We start from the raw sequence: 24,134 nt of genomic DNA on the forward strand, positions 1-24,134 counted from the left end.
CCTTGTTTCTAAAATTTCAGCGCGGTTGAAGTCTGTCAAGTGCTAGCAATTGTCTGCTCTTGTTTTTTCGCCTGCAGTTACATACTCTCATGTTAAACAACACCTTGCACATTTTTTTTTCTTCCAGAACTATCGCCGTCACACCTTGATGGGGGTGTGGAAATAATCACCATTTAACGCCGGGGCGACTTAAGTACGGGTGATGAAATTATATTTCAGAAAATTGGCGCCCAAGTTAACGTGGGGTTAATAGTCGCTTAATTGTAAATATGTCCTAAACCTTGCTCAAGGGGAGGAACTCTCCTGCACGACAAGTCACCTAGTACAGTCATGTTAAGTACAGTCATGTTAAGAACAACGCTAAAAGCCTGGGGATGACTTTATTTGACTTAGGGGGCAGTATCGTGAAAAAAAAACAATTGACCAATCAAGCCGTTATTTGGCCTTTAAGTTGCACCTTTCACTTGGATTGTTCTATGTGCGTGATTTAATAAGACGAAACTAAAGGTTGGTATCTTTAGGCAAGAAAAAAGAAGAAATTAAATTGTTTTGTACTTAATGCTCAACAATGCCCCAAAAATTCATCGATTTTTATAAGAAAACCCGAACGTTGCTTTGTTTAGATTTAAGCTATTCGAAACAATTAAGTTACAATTAGTCTTGTAGTTGTTGAAAGCTCTATTGAAAGATTCGTTACGCAAGAAGAAATTAATGAGGGAATGATCAAAGCAATGAACACTACATATGTCATTTACATCTTAATATTGCAATCATTAGATGGTGCAGTTCAATTAAAGTAATTTGTGACACAAAGGAGTGGGGTATATAGAATTATAAACACAAACATTTTTGTCTTGAAGAAATCTAAGTGATTTGACTTTTGGTTGCTTCGTCTTAAAGTCATTCGACTTTTGGTTGCCAAGTCTTAAAGTCATTTGACTTTTCGCTGTTTTGTCTTGAAGTCATTTGACTTTTGGCCGTGATTCCCATTCAAGACTACAGAATTGGCTAGTCAAAGTAGTGAGGATGGTGTTGGGTATGACAGGTAGCACTGGCTTATGGTACAGGTAGCACTGGATAAGGGTGCAGGTAGCATTAACTTTTAGGACAGGTAGCACTGGCTATTGGTACTGCCTAGTTATACAGACAGGACCAGCTAGTTATGTACATGTACCACCAGGAAGTTGTACAGGTAGCATCGGCTAGCTCTCTACAGGTAGCACTATCTAAATTTACGTGCAGCAAGGGCTAGTGGTACCGGTAGCATTGGCTTTGGTACAGGTAGCATTGGCTAGTTATCTACAAACAGCATAGATTTATATTTAGCACTAGCTATATTTAAATGTAGCACTGGCTAATGGTACAGGTAGCACTGAGAAGTTGTACAGGTAGCACTGGCTTTGGTACAGGTAGCATTGGCTGGTTATCTACAGACAACATAGATTTACATGCAGCCCTGGGTGTAGTAGTGCAGGTAGCACTATCTAGATTTACAAACAGCACTAGGTATAGTTCAGGTAGCACTGAGTACTTGTACTGGACTGGATGTCCACAGTCTAGCCCAGCGAGCACGAGACCAGCGCGTGGCTGGTGTTTGCAGCTCATAAATCACCGCAGGAAGCGCCACACAACCAGCTGTGACAACCCCGTGACAACCCCTGGCCCGAGCCAGCCCCCGGGCCCAAATTTGCTCCATGAGTGATCTGCGAATGTTTTCCCGCTCGACGAGTTGGTCACCCCGCGCCCGGGCAGCTGGGGGTAGGGTGAACGTGCGAGGTGAGGGCGGGGGAGGGCGTGATACGGGAGTGGGTGGGAGGGGTAAACAAAAAAGTCAAATATACCTCAAAGCGATGAGATGACACTACCGATCACACAGTTCATCAAACATAGGAGTGGGGGTCGGGGAGAATACGAACCAGTCACTCAACCCTCGGGGATATTGGTCTAGTTTAACACCATCTCGACTCACACCGAAAAAAAAAATAACGTCTAAAATCAACAAAGCCAGTGTGTCTTTGTCATGAAAACGTATTTTCACGAGCATTCTCCCTGCTTATAAAAGTCAAAACGATACACGAACGGATCGCTCCTGCGCGGACGTCCACGAAATGACGCTCACAGAATAAACAAAGACTTCCTGCCCTACGGGAGTGGACAACAGCGGCGACTCATAAAACCGTTTCACACTGGCCTGTGGATGGTCAGTCGAGCCACGGGATGGAGTTAATTTCGTTTTTTGGGGGGTGTTCGCGTGGCGCCCGTATCAACACCTCCGAGGGGGTGTAATCTAACACAACCTACCAGCACATGTATTCAAATGTATCACAATCACCCGGGGACACGGGGAAATTACCGGCAGCCCAGAGAGAAAAGATCGCAGCTCGTGCTAGCTCAAGAAAAAATATTAAATTAGACCTGGCTTCAGAAATTGACCCACATGATTATTAGGGTATAACTTGTTATATAGGCACAAGGAGATTATTAATTGTAAATGCACCCCTATATATATATATATATATATATATATATATATATATATATATATATATATATATATATATATATATATATAGACATTTATTTATTTATTCATTCAAATAATATATATTTATACAGAATAAAATACTGGTATGACGTATTAAGCAAGAATACATAATTTTTTTTGTAGAACTGACAATAAAAGAAGAAAAATATAATGGAAGGCGGGACAACTCTCGAATAACAGTAATTGTTAAAATTAAACATAATACACTAAAGAGCTCGCATTAACTTGATGTTGCATTGATCGAGTCATACAGGGGAGATCAGCGAAATATACAGCAGTAAAGCAGGAAAGATAACTCAAGCAAAAAGTTTACTTTTTTTTCTGTCCTTTAGGATTGATCGGCGAAAACTGTTTTTAAACTATACTTCTGCTCGCCCGGTTGAAGTTTTTAAGTTTGATTGCTACGTGTCACTTGTGCGAATTATCTATTTATAGAAACATGAGCGGCTGTGGAAATTTGTTTAAAAACCAAGCGTACGATAGTAAAAAAAAATGTTTTGCTTAAACCAATTTCGCGGGTTTGGGTTCTAATAAAAGCCGTGTTTTAGAAATGGACGGTGGGAAATATTTGGTCGGGTTCCGGATAAGGGGATTTTAGATATTGTATCCAACCGGAGCTTTCGCGCGGCCGCTGAACGGTGCAATGACACCGCGCTACGCACCGTGCTGAATGGTGCAATGTAAACGGGACGTAGCGCAGGGGGGTAGATTGACGTAAACACGGCGGGTGACAGGGGAGTCTGACACCTGAATGACCCCCACAGGGGAGGTAAACAGTACGGCAGGGGTCACGGCGTGAAGACGTTACGCGGTTATCGCCCGCTTCCGTCGCGGGTTAAACCCGCGTCAAACCCGCGTCAAGTGGCTAATGGGTTAAGGAACTAATCGTAACGCTAACACAAACACACGCACGCACGTATATATTTGCTCACAAATATACAATCATACATGCACATCCACATAAGCGACGGTCAAATGATAGATGTTCAAATGTTAGAACTATGGGATAGATGTTCAGTAGATCTGTACAATGGGATAGATGTTCAGTAGATCTGTACAATGGGATAGATGTTCAGTAGATTTGTACAATGGGATAGAAGCTCATTAAACTGGGACAAAGGGATCAGTAGACTGGTAGTATGGGAATAGAAACAGGACGGATTTTGATTGACAGGAAAGGACAAGCTGAACACGTACCATAAAGCTAGACAGTAATTAGTGGTAATTATTTTAACCACTTAATTGACAACCGGGTGGTAAAGTTTCTGTATTTTTTTTACTCATCAAGAATTAGACGTTCGTAGTGGGGGTTGTCTTCTAACTGCAGGAGTGGTGATGTTGTGTGTGTGGTGGAGATGTTGTGTGTGTGATGGGGATGGGGATGTTGTGTGTGTGATGGGGATGTGTGTGTGGTGGTGATGTTGTGTGTGTGTGATGGTGATGTTGTGTGTGTGGTGGTGATGTTGTGTGTGTGTGATGGTGATGTTGTGTGTTTGGTGGGGATGTTGTGTGTTTGGTGGGGATGTGTGTGTGTGGTGGGGATGTGTGTGTGATGGTGATGTGTGTGTGTGATGGTGATGTGTGTGTGTGATGGGGATGTGTGTGTGCTGGTGGTGATGTTGTGTGTGTGGTGAAGATGCTGTGTGTGTGGTGGGAATGTATGTTTGTATGGGGGGAATACGATCAAATTTAACATGTGATATGGTATGGAATTGAGAGAGGGTGGGGAGATAGGGGGCGGCAACAACAACAAAAAATACTTAATTTCTCACAGCATTAAGATCGTGTTTACGAAAGGACCTCACTCTCCGCCCCACCCTCACCCATCCCAACCCTCACCCCTCCCACACGACATGCTGTATTCACGCCTCATTTGGGACAATAGCCGCTGACAGCGCCAGAGGAGGATTTTGGCATTTTTTTCTGGCCCATTCTGAAAGCCTTTCTATCATAGGGGGTCAACGAAATTTGTAGCGAGCTTGTTTTTAAATGAAAGATAGTGTGATGAGATGAGAGATTAAAATGTGAAGATATATAGAATGTTAAGTATTCAGAAAGTCTTATTTTATATTTTATATCAGATACAGTTATGAACCCGATGTTTACAGAAAAAATGATAAAATTAAAACATTTTTTTCCCGGATAGAAAAATCGAGGTATTTGCTTGAATGTTTGGCTTCTTAAAACCCCCAACCCCAATAAATAAAATATTGTGTTTGTGACAACTCAGCGATGGTTGTTAATTCTAATTGCATTAAAATATGGTTAGAGTGTATTAAAACAAAGACGTTAATTATGGATACAAACTGCGTATAAAACACAGAAATAAAGACATTGAAAAAAGGTAAATTCCGATGACGTATTATTTTTCCTTTATAAAAAAAATATGACAAAGACATATGGTTGAGTCTTTTTATTTTTATTTAGCAGATGAATATTTCACTGATGACAATTGTTCGTCGAAATTTTTATTTTAAATAATGAGCAAACAAATATGTGGGGGCGGTCGTTATATGCAAGTGGGGATGGGGGTGGGATTCAGGAAACCATCACTCAAACAAAGATCAAAGTCCAGTCATTAATCTTCTAGCAGCACAGGTCTGAACGGAGTATCGTCATCATATTATCGAATGGGAGCGGGGGTGGGGGGTGGGGGGGGGGGCATGTGACTAGGGACCGTTGGGTGGCAGCACGTTTGGATTATAGAGTGGGGGCGGGGGAGTGTAGGATGATGAAAGAAAGAGGAGAGGTCTGATGAAGAGGACGATATGTAACGAAAAGTGAGGAGGGGATTCGATTTTGAAAGCTAAACTCAAATCATGTTGGTGTCATGCTGTTAAAAGAGATCTGGCAATTTGGAAGACAAAATTTGATGGTATAGTCAACATAGTAGCACAGTGAATAATAGTATAGGCCACAAAGGTTGATGCCATTAGAGCTCGCTAGTTTTATTTGGTACCCAGCTGCCAAATGAGACGTGCAATCCTACTATAATTAAAGCTATGGAGTTGTTTGTGAACTTCTAGTCAATCATCGACCTCTAAAGCTGGTTGTCGTGTGATGCTGTGGGATGTTGTAATGATGGCTACACCTAGGGATAACTTGGGAGAGTATAGACCAGCTTATAACAGCTACATAAACAGTTAAAGGACAGCTTTAGGACAGCAATGAAACAGCTTAGATATAGGTTGAGAACAGCATATGAACAGATAATTATAAATAACAGCCTCGTCAGGTATATTACATTACTGAAACACGATATAAGGGATACTAAGCTATTCAGTTAAGTGTTCTTATTTAAATAGTGTCAATTAAAGTATCTTGTTAATTAATTTTTTACTGATCCCCTGTTTTTTGTGGGATATACATTTTTTATCCTTAAAGTCAACTAAATTTGTAGTCAAAGATGTTTGTTTTTTTAAAAAGAACCTGTTTCCGCTATCTTTTAGTAATCGTATACAACTTTTGTTCAGTAATGCGTGTGGGGGAGGGGGGTAGTGGGTGATGAGAAAATTACTCGTAACATTTGGGCAAAAAAGTTCACATTTTGTAATAAAAACAAGCCGGCAACTGGAAGCTGCGCCGCCCCTGGGGTGGGGAACCACGGGAGGCCGCTGGGGCGAGTCAGAAACTGACGCGGGATGCTGGTGAGTCGGGCGTAAAATTGACGCTTTCTTTAGTCACTTTGTCAAACGCGACCCGCCGCAACGCGTCATAGTGCCTAATTTGTCTGCGTTCCGTGTCGTTATTTAAATTCACACAAAACCGGAGTCTCTCCATGGAAAGATGTGGGTGTCTCCACAATAGACTCGCACCAAGATCTATGATCTTGTGTTACTGTTAAAGAAGATTTCAAAACACAGGGACTATAGTTACGATATGCTTGATTTACTTCCAAGTTTTGTAGTCTCAGCGTCGTGAAGAGTGGGGGGAAAAAATTTTCAAAGTGTGGAGAAAATAAATAAAGGAAAGTTGCTAATTGGAGGGTAGAACCGCAGATCAAAGAAACCCCCGGAACAAAATGATCCCCCTTGAAAACGTTGGGCTCTATTGTGCCCGCCCCAGCACGGTGCCGCACCCCGGCGACCGTTGAGGGCGACGAGGAACCAACCCTCGCTGTGCAGCTCGGCTTCGGGGTGCAGATTATCAGCACTGTGACTCGTTATCGCCCAGCTTCATGCAGGGCCGCTTCAGGAGACGGGCTATTCTCTTCATGGGAAAAACAGGGAGTCGGGACATTTTTTTTTCTGGATCAAGGCTTTAAGGAGCCGTCCCTCGGCTCAATTAAGGCTCCACTCGGGGTGCTTCGCTTTTTACAGAGCAGATTGTTGGTTTACTGGATGGAGACGGGTCGTTTTAACTAGGGGGCTGTTAGCATGTGGGGTTCTAGGGGACATTTAGGGGTGTCTGTAAGCGTGAAGTGGCGTCGTCTGACTAGCTGGTAGGGTGAGGTGGTGTGTGGTGTTGTCTGGCTAGCTGGTAGGAAGAAGTATGTAGTGAAGTCTGTCGTGAGTTTTGAACTGACTGCTGTCAAATATAAGCAGTTAACATCGGCAATATGAAGAGTTTGACAAAACCCCAGATTCAGATAGACTTAACAGACCAAAACACAACCAAACACAGACAAACCAAACACAGACAACCCAAACACAGACAACCCAACCACAGACAACCCAAACACAGGCAACCCAACCACAGACAACCCAAACAGAACCAAACACAGACAACCCAAACACAGCCACTCAAACACACACAACCCAAACACAGGCAACCCAACCACAGACAACCCAAACACAGCCACTCAAACACACACAACCCAAACACAGACAACCCAACCACAGACAACCCAAACAGAACCAAACACAGACAACCCAAACAGAACCAAACACACACAACCCAAACACAGGCAACCCAACCACAGACAACCCAAACAGAACCAAACACAGACAACCCAAACAGAACCAAACACACACAACCCAAACACAGACAACCCAACCACAGACAACCCAAACAGAACCAAACACAGACAACCCAAACAGAACCAAACACACACAACCCAACCACAGACAACCCAACCACAGACAACCCAAACACAGCCACCCAAACACAGACAACCCAACCACAGACAACCCAACCACAGACAACCCAAACACAGCCACCCAAACACACACAACCCAAACACAGGCAACCCAACCACAGACAACCCAAACACAGCCACTCAAACACACACAACCCAAACACAGGCAACCCAAACACAGACAACCCTAACAGAACTAAACACAGACAACCCATATAATCAGGAGAGCTTGCCTAGCAACTAGATGATGATGCCTAATATTTAAATCGATGAATCTTAATCAAGATCAGAGCGGCTACCGATCAATTAAAGGGAGGACACTGTCCTACTAATGAAACATGCACTAGCCTACATTGGCCAACAAATACGGCGGCACTTTAGCCGAATCGTTAGGAAAACTTAAAGAACACATTATGTAATTAGAGCTTGTTCTTAAATATCAAATACGTGAATGGATCACAGAAGGGCGGGTAACGTGGAACAAACGTATTCAAGTTAATCGAGATCACAAGGATAAAAATAGAAAGCTTGGGAGAGGAGGGAATGTTTAGGTGAGAGGGGGGATGAAAAGTTTGAGGGAGGAATAGAATGTTAAGTTGGGAGGGAGGTGGAAGGAATGTTTAGTGGGGAGGGAGGTGGAATGAATGTTTAGTGGAGAGGGAGGTGAAAAGAACATTTATTGGAGAGGGAGGTGGAATGTGAAGTTGGGAGGCAAGAAAAAAATGAGCGAAAGAGGTAATGATTTGGGAGAATTTTATGAGAGAATGCTATGAGAGAATGCGATGAGAGAATGCTATGGGAGAATGCTATGAGAGAATGCTATGAGAGAATGCTAAGAGAGAATGCTATGGGAGAAAGCTATGGGAGAATGTTATGGGAGAGTGGGAGTGAATACTCATTTGAGCCAGGCGGTGACACACTCAATATGTACTCACTCTACGGTTGGAGCGGCACTTGAAAAGGGGGTTGGTGATACGCGAGAAAACGTGAGAAACCGCGAGGTTCCGTGAGAGGTTCAGCATCGATTCAACTTTTAGCTGGCTACTTGTTGTCGCAAGTAAAGGTTATCTTGTACAAGGGACGGTGTATGATGCCAAAGAGTTTATTCCACATATTTTGATTAGCTATTTAAAACAACAAATTAATACATTTTGTTTGATGTATACGGAAATATTTTTAAACCAAGCTAATATGAAGCCAAAGAGTTTATTTAACATATTAAGACCAGAGTTATTTAAAGCTCTAAATAAATCCATTTGATTGAAATATACGGAAATTTTTCTAGATCAAATTTAATTTGATTTTTTTCTTCTTGTTTATTTTATAGCGGAGGCCAACGATTCAAATATAACTAGATTATAGTTATAAAGAAATATAGACATGCATATTTTTCGAACATGTTTTTGAATAGGTTTGACCTTTAAGTAATTTCAATAGTCTTCAATAAAAGTTGAAATTTGATATACTTCATCTAAATCTTGATTACTGTAGTATTTTCTTACGTTTGCTCTCTCTCTTTACTAGACAACAGAGGATGCGGAAATGGGGAAACGAACAGGGGCGAATGGATGGGAAGGGGGGGGGGGGGGGGGGGGGGTCGAGGCGTAACAGTTGGCCCCACAACTACAAAGGTACGCCAGCGGTGGGGCCTGAATTGCCGGTGAAAGGTCATCTCGATTAGGCCGTGCATCGGACTCTTCAGCCCCGCCCTCGGTGACCCCTGGCCTTCAATCTCTGCCTCTTGACCTCTGCACATGTCACAGCAACCCAAAGCGCCGGTCGGGAAAAAAAGGTCAACAAGAAAAAAGCCCTTTAATGAATTTTAACTACAGGTGGAGATAACTGCTGAAAACTTGTTAAAAAATCAAATTTCTCGCCAATTTATTTCTTCGACTATTGTTTTTAAGTCTACATTGTTATCTTTATCCAAAAAGGTCCATTTTGACATATTTCAAATTGAATTAAAACAAATTTGAACTCTTTGAAAAAATTAAATACAAGTCCGCTGTCTAGGATACAAATCATACAAAATTAAATATATATAAATTCGGCTTTTATTACTATTTTAACAATTCTTTTTTGTGAGAATAGGTTTTTTTGTGTTAGAATTTATCTTTGTATATCTACGCTTTCGCGTAAGTGGGTTTGAAATACAAGGTAACTGTGCATATCAGGCTCGATGGAGTTGAAACAATCTTATCCGTGTGGTAGTCTACACGACAAAAGGATTGTGTGCACGCGGTAACGTGGCGACTGACCTGTGCGCACTCACGCTGATCGTTCTCTGTACCACTCAACAACAATCAAAGTTTAGTATGGTGGGGATTTACAGCGGATCGAACTAAAGAAGGGAGGGGTGTATGTGGGGGGTGGGGGGTGATGAAGCTAAATAGAACTCATCAGTTTCCCGCTGAGCAGTTAGGTCCTGATGGACGGTGCCAGGCCGCAACTAAACAAACACCACGCTAGCAGAAAGACCGGCCTCACAAACAGTACGTATAGTTTTAAATGGGGGGGGGGGGGGGGGGTACGGTTAAACGCTTTAAGCGGCGGTGTAGACGCAATTCACAATAGCGGCGCTGTAAGGGTTCGATACTTTTGTTTTAACTTGATATCAATTTTTAAAATCTGATTTATAAATCTTTAGTTTTTTCAGCAAGTGATACATTGGGGAACATTAACATCAGTCAATCAAAGGCAAATCTAAAGTGGTTTTTTTATGTCGTAAATATAAATTGTAATAAAATCCACTATATTGGAATAGTTTTATTTATTTAATTTTTCTTAATTTTTTTTTTATTTTTCATTTTTTTTTTTTTTTTTTTTTTTTTTTTTTTTTTTTGCATCTGCGGTTATTAGCTTTTAAATGTCTTATCGCTCTTCAAATCTAAGTAAGTAAGAGTGTTAACAACATTTTTATTTGTGGCTATTTTTATTTTTTATTATTATTTTTTTTTTTTTTTTGCATCTGCGAATATTAGCTGTTAAATATGCTATCACTCTTCACATTTAAGTCCATTATATATGTGAAGCTTTTTTTTTTTAAACTTTTTGCTTTGCGCAACGGTCATTCTAATGTATAAATCCCAATGATTTTGTACTTTTTCCCCTTTAAAAACAAATACTACGTGCGACCTAATCTGTAGCGGTCCCTTGGTTGATTGGTGGAAATTGTTGATGGGAGCAGTTGCAGGACTGGGGCCGTTGGGCAGGCGGCTAAATCGATGAGCACGCCAATGATAAATGGGTCAACATTCCTCACGTTAGCCAGACTTTTTACGATCTTTTTTTGTTGGTCAAAATCTTTATCAAATATTCATGTGAAGAAAAGTATGTTTACACAGTAAGAAGCAGCGTCTATGTAGCATTGTGTTATTGATTGCAATCGGGGCAGTGCTCAGAGTTCTAACGTGTTGAAATCTTAGAGGAAATTAATCAATAATTTAAAATATTCGAAGGTAAAATAATTGATGAATTTACTTTTTAACGGTAGAGAGATGCCGATCATAAATAATTCAATGAACAGAACTTTTTTTTTAAATTTCGAACAAATAGAGTGTTTAGATCTTGAAATATGTAGCATACCGTAATGTGTCAAAAGAACTATACAAAAGAAATCATTAAAATGTAAACAAAACTGTAAAATTCTGTCATAAATAATGCAATGGAAAATTATTTACATTGTATTAAAGTTGTATCTTTTCACAAAGAACAAAAAGTTCAACCGAGAATATTTTTGCGAACAAAACAGATTCGTAAACATCAGTTTGAACTTTACGATATTATTTATGTGAGTATCATACATAAGAACGTCACCTTTAAAATCTAAAAACGAATCTAGTTTTCCTTGTTTATTTTATCTGTACTGGTCTGTTTTGATAAACAAGATACCCTTTCTGAACGCCTCTGGCTTGCGGGCCGTAGGCAGACCGCCGCTAGATGAAGGGGCCGCTGGACAGACCACGGCGGTAGGGCGTATGCTGGGGGTGCAGGAGCGCTTGTAGTGTTTTTGTTTCTGACGATGGGACGACGAAAAAAGGGGTGGAATGATATGGTTTATTTAAGACCACTCGGGGGATCAAGGCTATCGTGTGGCAATACACAAACAACGGAGGTCCAGAACTTGCAGACGACTGTCTGGACGAAAGTGTGTGTTCTTAATTCTTTTGGTCAGCCCATTTTGTTAATTTAATTGTGATAGTTAATTAGATGAGCGTGTTACTGTAAGAATTGTAGAAATTATTTTTTTTTAATTTTAGATTTAATAATACAGTATGACAAGTTTACAATATTATATTAGAAAATTAATGAAAGTTAAAAACATATTAATGTAATCGTAACAATTAATTAGAAAAGTGTGCATCTATATGCATTGTAGAAATTAAATTCAAATCTATTTATGTCGGTTATAATAATACTTTTCATAACTTTACAATATCAGATTAAAAATGTAATGAAAGTTTTTTAAATAGATTTTTTTTTTTAAAGTTGTGAGTGCTGCTGTAACAATATTAGCTTAACACCGAACTTTACACAGAGATAAAAGTCCGTTTTATTTTTAGAAATTATTGTTGCAGATTAAAATCTTCACCCCAGGGTGTTTCCTTGTAATTACCCTTATTTTTTATATGTCAACAGTGCAGTCAAATTAAGTAGTTTTATTTGCCTTTCATTTATTAATATAATGTTATATCGTATATTATAAGCCGTAAAAAATATTTTTAGTTCATTTTTTTTTAAGTAAGATTAATTAAGTCGTTTTATTTGGTTTTGACATTCGCTTTCATTAATATATGAATTTCTAAATAAAAAACAGGTGGGTTTTTTTTTCAAATAAACAGATGTGAACTGTTATATTGATATATAAACTAAACAGAAAATAAACAGCTTAACATAATTCCCTTATTACATAACACATCTTTACTAAGGTGAGAAGTCTAAATTGTTTATTACAAGTCTAAAATTAGAAAGCTAAACATAACATAAAAATAACCGTTTACTTAATATCATTTAACATGGGATAGCTTTTAAAGAAGATGCAATTAATGTTTGTCAATAATTAAAATTAGATTGCAGTTTAAACTATCTGATGAAAACAAAAAAAAGATTGAAAACGCAATAATCAATCTCTTATCCGCGTTAGAACAATAAAAATAAACCATCCATTCACGGTTTAAAACATTGTTAATTTTTTTAACTGTTTAAAAAACATTTTTACTTTCGGCCTAATTTTATTCAATCATTCCGAAAATATTAGGGTTCAATGTATTTGTTCCATGCTACAATATAATGATACCAGATTTGTTTTATTTTGATCACGGGTAATTATTTTGATCCACAAATACGATTGAAAGCGTCAGGAAATCAATCATCCTTAAAGCACAACAAACAACGAATTTCAGAAAGTGATAAAAAAGATCTAAATATCACAGTTTTTATACACTACAGAGCTTGATGTCTTTTACTCGCGCTAAAATAACAGGCGCTTCACATCAGGCTGCTAATAGTTGTCAATTTGAAATAAATTAATTACCGAATTTAGTAATTAAAGATAATTGCCTTTAGTACAAATTAAATTTATATATCAATTGTTTTTATATCCATATACATAGCCATTAATTTTGTGATATGTAATTGTTATTTTTAAAATGATACATTAATCGATGATTAACTACATAAATAATGTGAAATGTTAAAGGTATAGGCCTACAGCTGAAAAATGTTTCTGCCGTTAGCAAATTATTATTATTAAATGTGTCCTTTAACTTTAAAGAAATAATTAAGTTTGCTAAACACAAATATAAACTACATGGCAGGAAATAACATGCCGAATATTGTCTGTTTAAAACCTTGAACACAGCAAGAAACTACAAGGATGTTTTCTATTAAAAAGTTAGTTTTTATTACATAGAAATTCTTTACTTGCAGTATTTATTTCCTTAAAAATGATAAACTTAATAGAAAATTTGAGCTACCTCGTGAAACAATAATTGTCACAGATAATTTTCATTTAGCTACGGCCATATTAGGTTGCTTTCTGACTTAAAGCTTCAGTACATAACCGTAACTCTCAGATTAAAGTTATTTCAAGGAGACACATATCTCAAATATATCATTTTAGTTTCAATATCTTAGACCCAGAGTAATGTTATAATCAACACAAAGCACCCCTTCCCAACCTGTGTTGTACACGCCTCTGATGGCCTCAAGGCTTGCTAAAAACCAAATAAAACATTTTATATTATGTTTTAAATATATGTTAATGAGTTTACGCGTTGTATTTCAAACAAAAAAAGTACAGTAAGACTCGGGCTTTACATGCATTAAGATTTAAAACCTCTTGTGTGTGGAGGATGTATATGTGTAGAGGGGGTGTGGGGGGGGGGGGGTCTAATGATTGCTGTACGGACCCCGTCTAGCGCCGGGCTGACACTGTACTCTGTCATCCATCATAAACAGGTGACAGCCATATCGCTACATCACAGCGGTCCGAGCCTCGCTCGAGGATTAAACGCCGCTCTTTGTGAGGGGGTTTAATGTTCTTTATGATACTCGCCGGCTCTTACATAAGGGGTCTGGGGCTGGTTCTACCTAGGTCGTGTATACATAGGGGGGGGGGGGGGGGGGTTGACGCTAGAACACATCGAGGAGGGGGGTGACTAGAACACATCGGGGAGGGGAGGGGGGTTGACTAGAACACATTAAGGGGGTTGAGGCTAGAACACACATGGGGGGTCTTTGGTTGGTTCTACCTAGGGCGTATACATAGGGGGTTGACGCTAGAACATATCGGGGGGGGGGGGGGGGGGTGACTAGAAAACACATAGATGGTGTTGACTAGAACACACATTGGGGTCTATTGTGACCTATGCTAAAACGGTTCCCAGAAAGAACCGCAACGGAAAAAAGCGCAACGGAAAAAAGCGCAAAACAAAAAGCGCAACGGAAAAAAAGCGCACACGGAAAAAAGCGCAAAGAGAAAAAAGCGCACACAGAAAAAAGCGCAAAGAGAAAAAAGCGCAAACAGAAAAAAGCGCAAAGAGAAAAAAGCGCACACAGAAAAAAGCGCAAAGAGAAAAAAGCGCACACAGAAAAAAACGCAAAGAGAAAAAAGCGCAAACAGAAAAAAGCGCAAAGAGAAAAAAGCGCACACAGAAAAAAGCGCAAAGAGAAAAAAACGCAAACGGAAAAAAGCGCAAAGAGAAAAAAGCGCACACGGAAAAAAGCGCAAACGGAAAAAAGCGCAAACGGAAAAAAGCACACACGGAAAAAAGCGCAAACAGAAAAAAAGCACACACGGAAAAAAGCGCAAACAGAAAAAAAGCGCAAACAGAAAAATTCGCAACCAGAAAAACACAACGAAAAATGTGCAAAAGAGAAATTTAGCACAAAGACCATATGGACTAGATGACACATTTATACATGACTGTTAGGGCTGCTGTGAGAGTGTCGTGTTTGATCACGTGATCTACTACCATTTAAAGCGTACCACTACCATGTGCATTTCTATCACCATGATACAGGCGATAATCGCTTTACACAATGCCTATTATTTTCTTGGTCAATAATTATTCAACTACTATTCTCGTATAAATAAACATAAAACTATCGACATTACACGAAGTATCTTTCACATTTTCCCTAGTCCGAACTATATATATATATATATATATATATATATATATATATATATATATATATATATATATATATATATATATATACCGAGGGGTCTATGGGGGGGTTATGACCCCCCCCTAACCCCCCCCCCCCCCCCCCTGCCTACGCCACTGCAAATAAGTATTCGCATAGCTTTAGAGTAGCGTCCCTTTTGTTTACATGTTTTCACTACCCTTCAAACAAAAGTCTATTTTAGTTATATTGAGATTAAAGAATGTAAATAAATAGTACACACAATTCTGTAGAATAGGAACGATTGGGAGGGAAGTGACATTTAGCGCAGGAAATTTAGAGGATAGGTAAGGTATAATAAATTGTGGGGTTAGGAAAGTTAAGGGGTCCATTTTCTAATAGGCAGTCTATGTCTCTTTCGTACTTTCGTGTTGGTTAATTGTCGAACCTGTCCTCACCTCACATCACAACAGTTGGCTGACGCTTACCGTGTAATGTTAAAATAAATAGCATGTAATTGAGTTAGCTCGAAGTGAGTTTTCATACAAGCCCAACGCACTAATTAAGGTTGTCGCAAAATGTAACATATTTGTAACATATGTCAATGATGTCATTGAATTTTCATTTTAAAAAAAAGATGTCTAGTACAGTTTACGAAACTTACGAACTTCGCCGATACGTTTTTGGTGGGTAGGTGGGTAAGTGGATAGGCGGGTAGGTGGGTATGTGGGTAGGTGGGTAAGTGGTAGGCGGGTAGGTAGGTAGGTAGGTAGGTGGGAAGGTGGGTAGATAGGTAAGTGTGTAGGTGGGTAGGTGGGTAGTAGGTAGGTAGGTAGGTGCGTCATGATGTGAAAAAAATATTAAATACATAATTGTTATTGTGGTGCGAATGAATGTTGTTACGAGAGATATGACGAATGCATGTTTGATGACGCGGATGAAAGAGAGTGAAGTTTTGCCATAGGAACGGGTTGTTATGGTATGCAAGCTAGGTAGTTCGGACTAGGGAAAATGTGAAAGATACTTCGTGTAATGTCGATAGTTTTATGTTTATTTATACGAGAATAGTAGTTGAATAATTATTGACCAAGAAAATAATAGGCATTGTGTAAAGCGATTATCGCCTGTATCATGGTGATAGAAATGCACATGGTAGTGGTACGCTTTAAATGGTAGTAGATCACGTGATCAAACACGACACTCTCACAGCAGCCCTAACAGTCATGTATAAATGTGTCATCTAGTCTATATGGTCTTTGTGCTAAACTTCTCTTTTGCACATTTTTCGTTGTTTTTCTGGTTGCGAATTTTTCTGTTTGCGCTTTTTTTCTGTTTGCCCTTTTTTCCGTGCGCGCTTTTTTCTGTGTGCGCTTTTTTCCGTTTGCGCTTTTTTCCGTTTGCGCTTTTTTCCGTTTGCGCTTTTTTCCGTGTGCGCTTTTTTCTCTTTGCGCTTTTTTCCGTTTGCGCTTTTTTCTCTTTGCGCTTTTTTCCGTTTGCGCTTTTTTCTGTTTGCGCTTTTTTCTGTGTGCGCTTTTTTCTGTTTGCGCTTTTTTCTGTGTGCGCTTTTTTCTCTTTGCGCTTTTTTCCGTGTGCTCTTTTTTCTCTTTGCGCTTTTTTCCGTTTGCGTTTTTTTCTCTTTGCGCTTTTTTCTGTGTGCGCTTTTTTCTCTTTGCGCTTTTTTCTGTTTGCGCTTTTTTCTCTTTGCGCTTTTTTCTGTGTGCGCTTTTTTCTCTTTGCGCTTTTTTCCGTGTGCGCTTTTTTCCGTTGCGCTTTTTGTTTTGCGCTTTTTTCCGTTGCGCTTTTTTCCGTTGTGGTTCTTTCCGGCCACCGCTAAAACGTACCCAAGTTAGTGGCCCGAAGCTCGCTCTATGTGTCATGTATACTTGCAGAATTAATTAGAACATACAGTGAGGGTCTTAACTAGAGCACATACTATGACTGTTATGGCAGTCTAAACAAGTATTTTACATATCTATGCATACTCTAAGCCTATCATTAATAAGACCACACATACATTGAGAATCTGCTACAAACAATACCTAAACCAGACAGATAACCTTAACGAACTATACAATGTCTAGATAGAACACACTGCACACAAACACAATTCACTAGTGGCGTCTTTAAAACGTGTGTTGCCTGTCACACGTCAACACAAAAACACGAGCATGTTTTATTGGCACTGGGTTTTACTCGCTTTAAAACGTGCACACAATACATGATTAGTTAACCCACTAAAACGTTATTTATAGAACAACTACCCTGCTTATGCAGCTGTTATTATCATTGTAATGATACCCAGTCTTATAGTTAATTTAGTCTGTCGCCTCAATACACTTGCTTGGCGCATTTATAATAAACAATACATTAGCCCTATCGCATCTGTTAAGTATATATCCCTTTGATTGTATTCTTATTTAATCACCGCGTTATTTTAATTTACTTACAAATTCAACAGCTTATTGTTTAACCCATGTAAGCCCACGTTGAAGCACTTCTCTATTTTTTTAAATCTAAGCGTTATTTGTTTTACTATAATGTATATGTATACAGTTCAATTTTGAACTAGGCAAAAATTTATTTATAATCGATGCAGGTTTTGGAAACTTCATCTAAAAAAACAAAATTCCAAAATTTGTGCTAGAAATGTAAATATTACTATTCAAAAATAAACCATTCGGAAAAAATTTCAGCGAAGTGAAATAGTTACGACCAGTGTTTCTTCCAGACTTTTTTCTCCGGGGGGGCACTTGAAATCTTCGGGGGGGGGGGGGGGGGGGGGGGGGGGCGGTAAACTTTCTTCGGGGGGGGCGGACACTGTTAAAAGTATATATTTTCTATATAAATTATATAAATTTCATTTCGTTCGGGGGGGCGTTTAATAATTTTCGGGGGGGCTTAGCCCCCCCGAAGAGATGCCTGGAAGAAACTCTGGTTACGACTCATGGAATCGTATATTTACTTACTGTTGCATAATAACCAGACATGGTAAATTTAAAAAAAAAAAACTATCCCGTCAAAACGGAGATCATTGTGTGTATCAACTCATAAGCTACAGAACAAATATTGATCCAGACGAATACGCTTATTCCCTACCTGCACAGGTGAAATGATTTCATCCTAAGCTATAGGGAACCATAAAATCGTCTCCACCCTCGAAAATTTCCCCTTCCCAGCATTACCCGTAACGCAACATTCATTTTAAACTCTAATTAATTAAACTTTTTTTAAAAATATGTACGTCTACGGTTATATTTTTGTGTACTTTTTTTTTCTAACACCCGCCACCTTCCAACTGAAGTGACACCATTTATACACCGTCCTCGGCCGTACGACTTGTTCTAAAGTCTTTTAAACATTTCAACACTCAGCCCCTTACAAATGTGGGGACACACAAAAACTATCGTGTGTGATGTTATTATGGAGCCCCGTTTTGTCGGGGGGCGGCTGTACACAACAGAATCCCCGTGACGGGCGCCGCAACAAAACGGGGGTTTCTCCTGCCCGTGTTTGTCGTACGTACCCCAGACTCTATTAAAACAGAAGACTCCGGTACACCGGCACCCCCTCCGTACAGTTCGCCGTGCGGCAGCGGCGTCAACAAAAGGAGGTGATGGAGTGTTTAGAGGTGCCTGTGTTTCGACGCTCTAGGAGAAACTGCCCAAGCTTTTTTTTCCCCCTATCTCAACGAGGTCTGAAAGCGCTATCCAAATGTTGAGACCCTTGAGAGGAAAAACTCGTTCACCTCGTCTGTTCATTGATTCTTGAGGTGTGTGGAAAGGTGTATGGAAAGGTGTGAAAGACCGCTGAGCAGGTGTGGAAAAAAAAACTACCCCCTCCCCGTTTTCCCCTCAGACACTTCACATCGCCCGTATTCCTCAATTGAGTTGTTAGATAAAAATTAACAAGAATTTTTTCTATAAGAATAAAGTAATTTGAAACAGTTTTTTTCCGCTTATTCTTTGTTTACAAATACATTGAAATGCTAAAGAAACATTGAGTACAAGTGTAGATTTTTGTGCAGTTATTTTGGTTAGCGCGAGGTGCATACAAGCTGGAGAGGACAGTACGGACCGCGCGCATGCGTAAACGATTCGATTACGAATTGGTAAGGAGTCTATTAAGCTGTGGATTTCCGGTGTCGAGGAAAATATCCTTGGAATTTACCTGTCTAAGCCCATCTGTTAGGGCTCTACAAGGGCATCAAAACAAGCGACAGGAGATGGGGGGGGGGGGGGGGGGGGAATAAAATGCACAGACAAGTGTCATCCAAATACCCACCCCACCCCTAAAAACAACTGATAAAATTATGGTCTCTGCTATAGTGCTATAAGTTTTGTGAGGATTCAGTCGCTTCGACAGCAAACACCTACACACACATTGCTCACTAAACACTCACGACCTTGACCTTCAGATAACAGTATTACAGACCCGCGAGATGGCACGTGCAAGATACTCAATAATTTCCTGGGGAATCGATACTTTGTGTGTGTCGATACGAGTTGTTTTCTAACACCGTAATTTTGTCTGGTGTGCTGACACACGTTGATACATTGTTTACTGACAACGTAAATCTGCTATTAAATCTTCAACGTGCTTGCCTGATAATCCTTATTTAGGCTTTGGTTAGATTAACACTTGAACTCTACTCCATCCATTTACACGTCCAGATATAGTTAGCCTTTAACTACTAAACATCAACTATTACAGTGGCTTTAATGCTTAAGAAATGTGTCATACTTTGAGAATCGTGTTACATGCGAATATTGTATATGTTAATGAGTATGTTAATGAGTATGCTAATGAGTATGTTAATGAGTTGCGAAGTACTCACCTGGTTGGCGTCTTCCAACCCGACCAGGGGGTTGGGGTGAAGGTTGAGCAGCGACGGGTCCTGTTCCAGACCTAGTCCGTGATGCGGCCCGTGGTGGAGCACATCCGGCCGCCGGAGGCCGGTCATATAGTCCGGGCGTCGTGTGTCGTAGCCCCCCAGGCCGGGGTGCATGTTGAGGGGGTCGTCCCGCCGGGCCAGGACATTCCTGTCGGGCGCGTGCAGCTGGTTGTAGTGCTGTGTCGTCTGCTGGAAGGGGTTGACGTGGCTGTAGGGGTCCACCTGGTGGTGGTGGAAGTCCACGGCCTGCTGGGGCTGGTAGGGCGGGGGGAAGTAGGGCGGCTGAAAGTCCGCGGCTCCCGCCGGCGTGTGGCTCAGTCGGGGAGCCGTTGAGAACGATCCGGAGCCGGAGCTGACTAGATGGCCGAACCCGCCGTGTGACCCCACAAGGTCCGGTCGACGGTCCTGAAAAAAATAATTTAAATCAGATTATGTAAACATAAAGAGTTACTGGCAGAGAAACGACTTGTCATGAAGGATTTTATCGGCGGTCATGTCCAATAGAACGACATGCTAATTACTAAGTCGATTTACATCCGTTTAGTATTCTTTAGACCTACAGATAAAAGTATTTACCAAGAAAATTGCGAATATTAAAGAGAACAAAACACACCTATCTGAACTTTGTTTTCAATTGACATCTTTTCAAAGTACAACAAGTTATGATATATCACATATGTATATATGCGCAGCTGTGCTATCTCCCAATACAACACTTCACCTCACCACTATCTTATCCTCTGCAGACAGACAATCTCAGACAGACAACCCATTGCCTTCCCAGAAAGTTTTTTTTTTCTGCCCAGACAAATGAGCCAGTGTCTTCCCATCGATCGGGGATATTGAAATCTATTCAAGCCATTTCCGTGTCGGGGACTGGCTAAGGCTGGCCATTACACAGACATTATAGTGTTAGAGTTTTCTCACACTGTTGTATGCTGGGGGTGGGGGGGGGGGGGGGGGGGGGGATCGATTGGGGACGTCCAACAATTTTTAGTCATCTTGACAAAAGTCACAATCTTTTGGACCAAGTCACAGTCATGAGGACCAAGTCACAATCATAACTAAGACACTATCGTGTTGCCAAACCCAAAAAAAAAAAAAAAACTAAAATAAAAACCCAACAAATAGTCATCCATAGTAAATTAATGAAAATTTAAAATTTTTAGCACAACATCGCCCCCCTCCCCCCCCCCCCCCCCCCCAATAATAATGCCACGGGTTTCTGACAAAAGGGGAGGGGGGGACCCTCTAAGCACCCACCTCCACTTTTTTTACGCTACTTTTAACAGCTTATTTACGTCATTAAGTCTAACTACACTAATTAGTTAGGTAAAGTAAAAAAAAAACATTCTAGAACATTAGATACTATTAGAGGCCCAATTAAACGACAGCAATTCTCATGTGATTAGGTATTACCAACCGGATTTTAAATTTGACTTCATCAAGTCAAGACTGATAGACTTAACGGGTCACGTGGTGCAGGTCATATTGTTCCAGCCACGACCCAGCTAGGACCTGCGGGAACGAAACCCACTGGGAACATCCCGAACTGGGAGAAACACTAGACATTTGGAGAGGTGCGCTGAATGGGAATTATGGGAAGATGGGAAGATGGGAATGGTGGGAAACAGGAAGTCATCATCCGAGTAATTAAAACCGTAATAAGTTTGACATTTTTTTTTTATTTTTTTTTTTATTCCATCAGTAAAAAAAAAATTAAATGGAAGCGGCTAATTAAGCTAAAAGGATGGCTTTTTGTAACCGCTGAACCGACCCTGATTGAACGCAATGACCCGTAACCAATACGATACGGTACATTGAAATCCTGCTGCATGTATGTGTGTGTATGCGTATGTGTATTTATGTATGCACGCTAACCCGAAAGTCTCGAGTTCGAATCCGGGTCCAAGTCAGTAGAACATCCTTGAGTCCACCCAACTCTAAATCGGTACTTAACCCGTGTTAGGGAAAGTAAAGGCGGCTGGTCAATATGTCGACCACACCTTCCCTTCATATGCGGAGGTCAAGAAACATGTGGACTCTACTTCATCTGCCAAATGGATCGCTATAAAGTTATAGAAAAACCAACAAATACGCCATGATCGAGAAAAGTTTACGGATGACTGACTTTCGGCATTTAATAATAAATGTTCAATGACCGTAAAGACGGATCTATTAGTGTAAACTACTGAGCCCGTTTTAAACTAGATGGGTGTGGTAGGTAACAGGTTGGTCGTAGGTGGGGTGGGGGTGGGGGGACACGTTAATGATGACTAACGTTTCGGTTGACTGAGCTATTGACACGCGGATGTAGGGGGAGATCAGGGAGCAGGATGTGGAGATCAAAGGTCATTAACCGAAACATTCATAGATTTGTGTTGTCTAGGTGCACTCAATAAACAGGGATTGGATCTGAACTAAAACGTCCTGACTAGTTGGAAAACTCCATCAGGGGATGGGATCAGTCTAGACTAGACCATAAACACATTAAAATTATTGCAATGGTTTCGATAAGTACAGTACATTTAAAAAGCTGATTTTTTAGACTATTAAATCTCATGCGTGACTGTTGAAAGGAAATAGCAACAGCAGTGTCAACATGTTTGTGTTGGGTAAGATTTGTCCCGCATGTGTTCGAGAAATCTGACTTAAGCCATCACCGCTTTTACAGAGAATGGGCAGGTAAACACTGGGTGAGGTACCAAGATGGCAGACGACGGATGGTACTGGGGTAGGGGGGGGGGGGGACTGGTCAAAATAACTATAGGTCTACTTGTCTACGGGAAAGATAAGGTCTAATAGTCTACGGGACATAGAAGGTCAATTAGGCTAAGGGACAGATAAGGTCAACTAGTCTACGGGACAGATAAGGTCTACTAGTCTACGGGGCAGACAGCTTGTGCCAACACAGTCCAAAAATACTTAACAACACAACACGAATATCCCTATTGTGCTATTTGCATTTACAAGGACAAAGGAAAAAAACAAGACGATATTTGCTGTCTCAAATTGAACTTAAGAAAATGTTCTATGTCTCCTGTCGTGATCGTTTCGTTATAAATAGGGATCTGTCATTCCACTGATAGACGTTTCTTAGATTGAGAATTTTTTTTAATCTTCCGTTCATGTCAACAGATTATCGTTCGTTGTATTTCAGTTCCCAGAAGTCAGCGCACATCCGGTTGTGACATTGACGATTTGTACATCAGTCATGCTCCTGGGGGGATGGGGGGGGGGTGAAAATGCTGTTCCCGACATGACAACGAACGGGGTCCGATACGACAACAGAGGGGTCCGATACGACAACAGAGGGGTCCGATACGACAACAGAGGGGTCCGATACGACAACAGAGGGGTCCGACACGACAACAGACGGGGTCCAACAAGACAACAATTGGGGATCGACACGAAAACAGACGGAGTCCGACACAACAACAGACGGGGGTACCGACACGACAACAGAGCTGAGATCTACGCTAGTCAAACTCCTATCAGATGAGCCAGTAGTGGGGCTGACATGTTACCGGTGTATACCAAATCAGAACACACGGTGTCACTCAATGCTTATGCTCCAGGTTTTTTTTTTACTTGCTTGTTTAGTGTAGATTGGGGGTGTGGGGGGTGGGGCGTCAAACGGTCGGTGCCAGGCGTCTGCGGTTCCAGATCTACGTGGGGTGTCGAGTTATGACGACCGTAAACACACGCGTTAGTTTTTTCATCCGTCCAATGTAAACTATTTGGTTAATAGAGTGTAGACAGGGGTGGAGTGGTTTATGGTAGAAGGGCGAGGGTACGGGGTGGGGGTACACGGTGGGGTGGGGGTTAAGGTGTAACAAATTTATACGGAGGTTTAGGGGAGTAATGAATCTATGTTTATTAAATATAGTGACATTGCTTTGCTTGACGTTAGTAAATACTAGGCTGAGATGGATTTGATCCACCGTCCTCTAATGGTACTCGTTTTATTACAAACATACCGATGTTAA

At 40.6% G+C, this 24,134-nt stretch overlaps 1 protein-coding gene across 1 annotated transcript in view; it reads right to left on the bottom strand.

Moving 5' to 3' along the window:
- LOC131946709 (transcription factor AP-2-beta) overlaps positions 1-24,134 on the bottom strand; it is a 121,311-nt gene that overhangs the window by 29,857 nt on the left and 67,320 nt on the right. The window contains exon 3 of the mRNA XM_059307623.1: positions 20,089-20,550. Within this exon, the coding sequence (XP_059163606.1) occupies positions 20,089-20,550 (462 nt within the window). The remainder of the gene's footprint in view (positions 1-20,088; positions 20,551-24,134) is intronic.

Source organism: Physella acuta, unplaced genomic scaffold (assembly GCF_028476545.2).
Source record: "Physella acuta isolate Inbredline_101_S28 unplaced genomic scaffold, ASM2847654v3 ptg000567l, whole genome shotgun sequence".
Classification (NCBI taxonomy): domain Eukaryota; kingdom Metazoa; phylum Mollusca; class Gastropoda; family Physidae; genus Physella; species Physella acuta.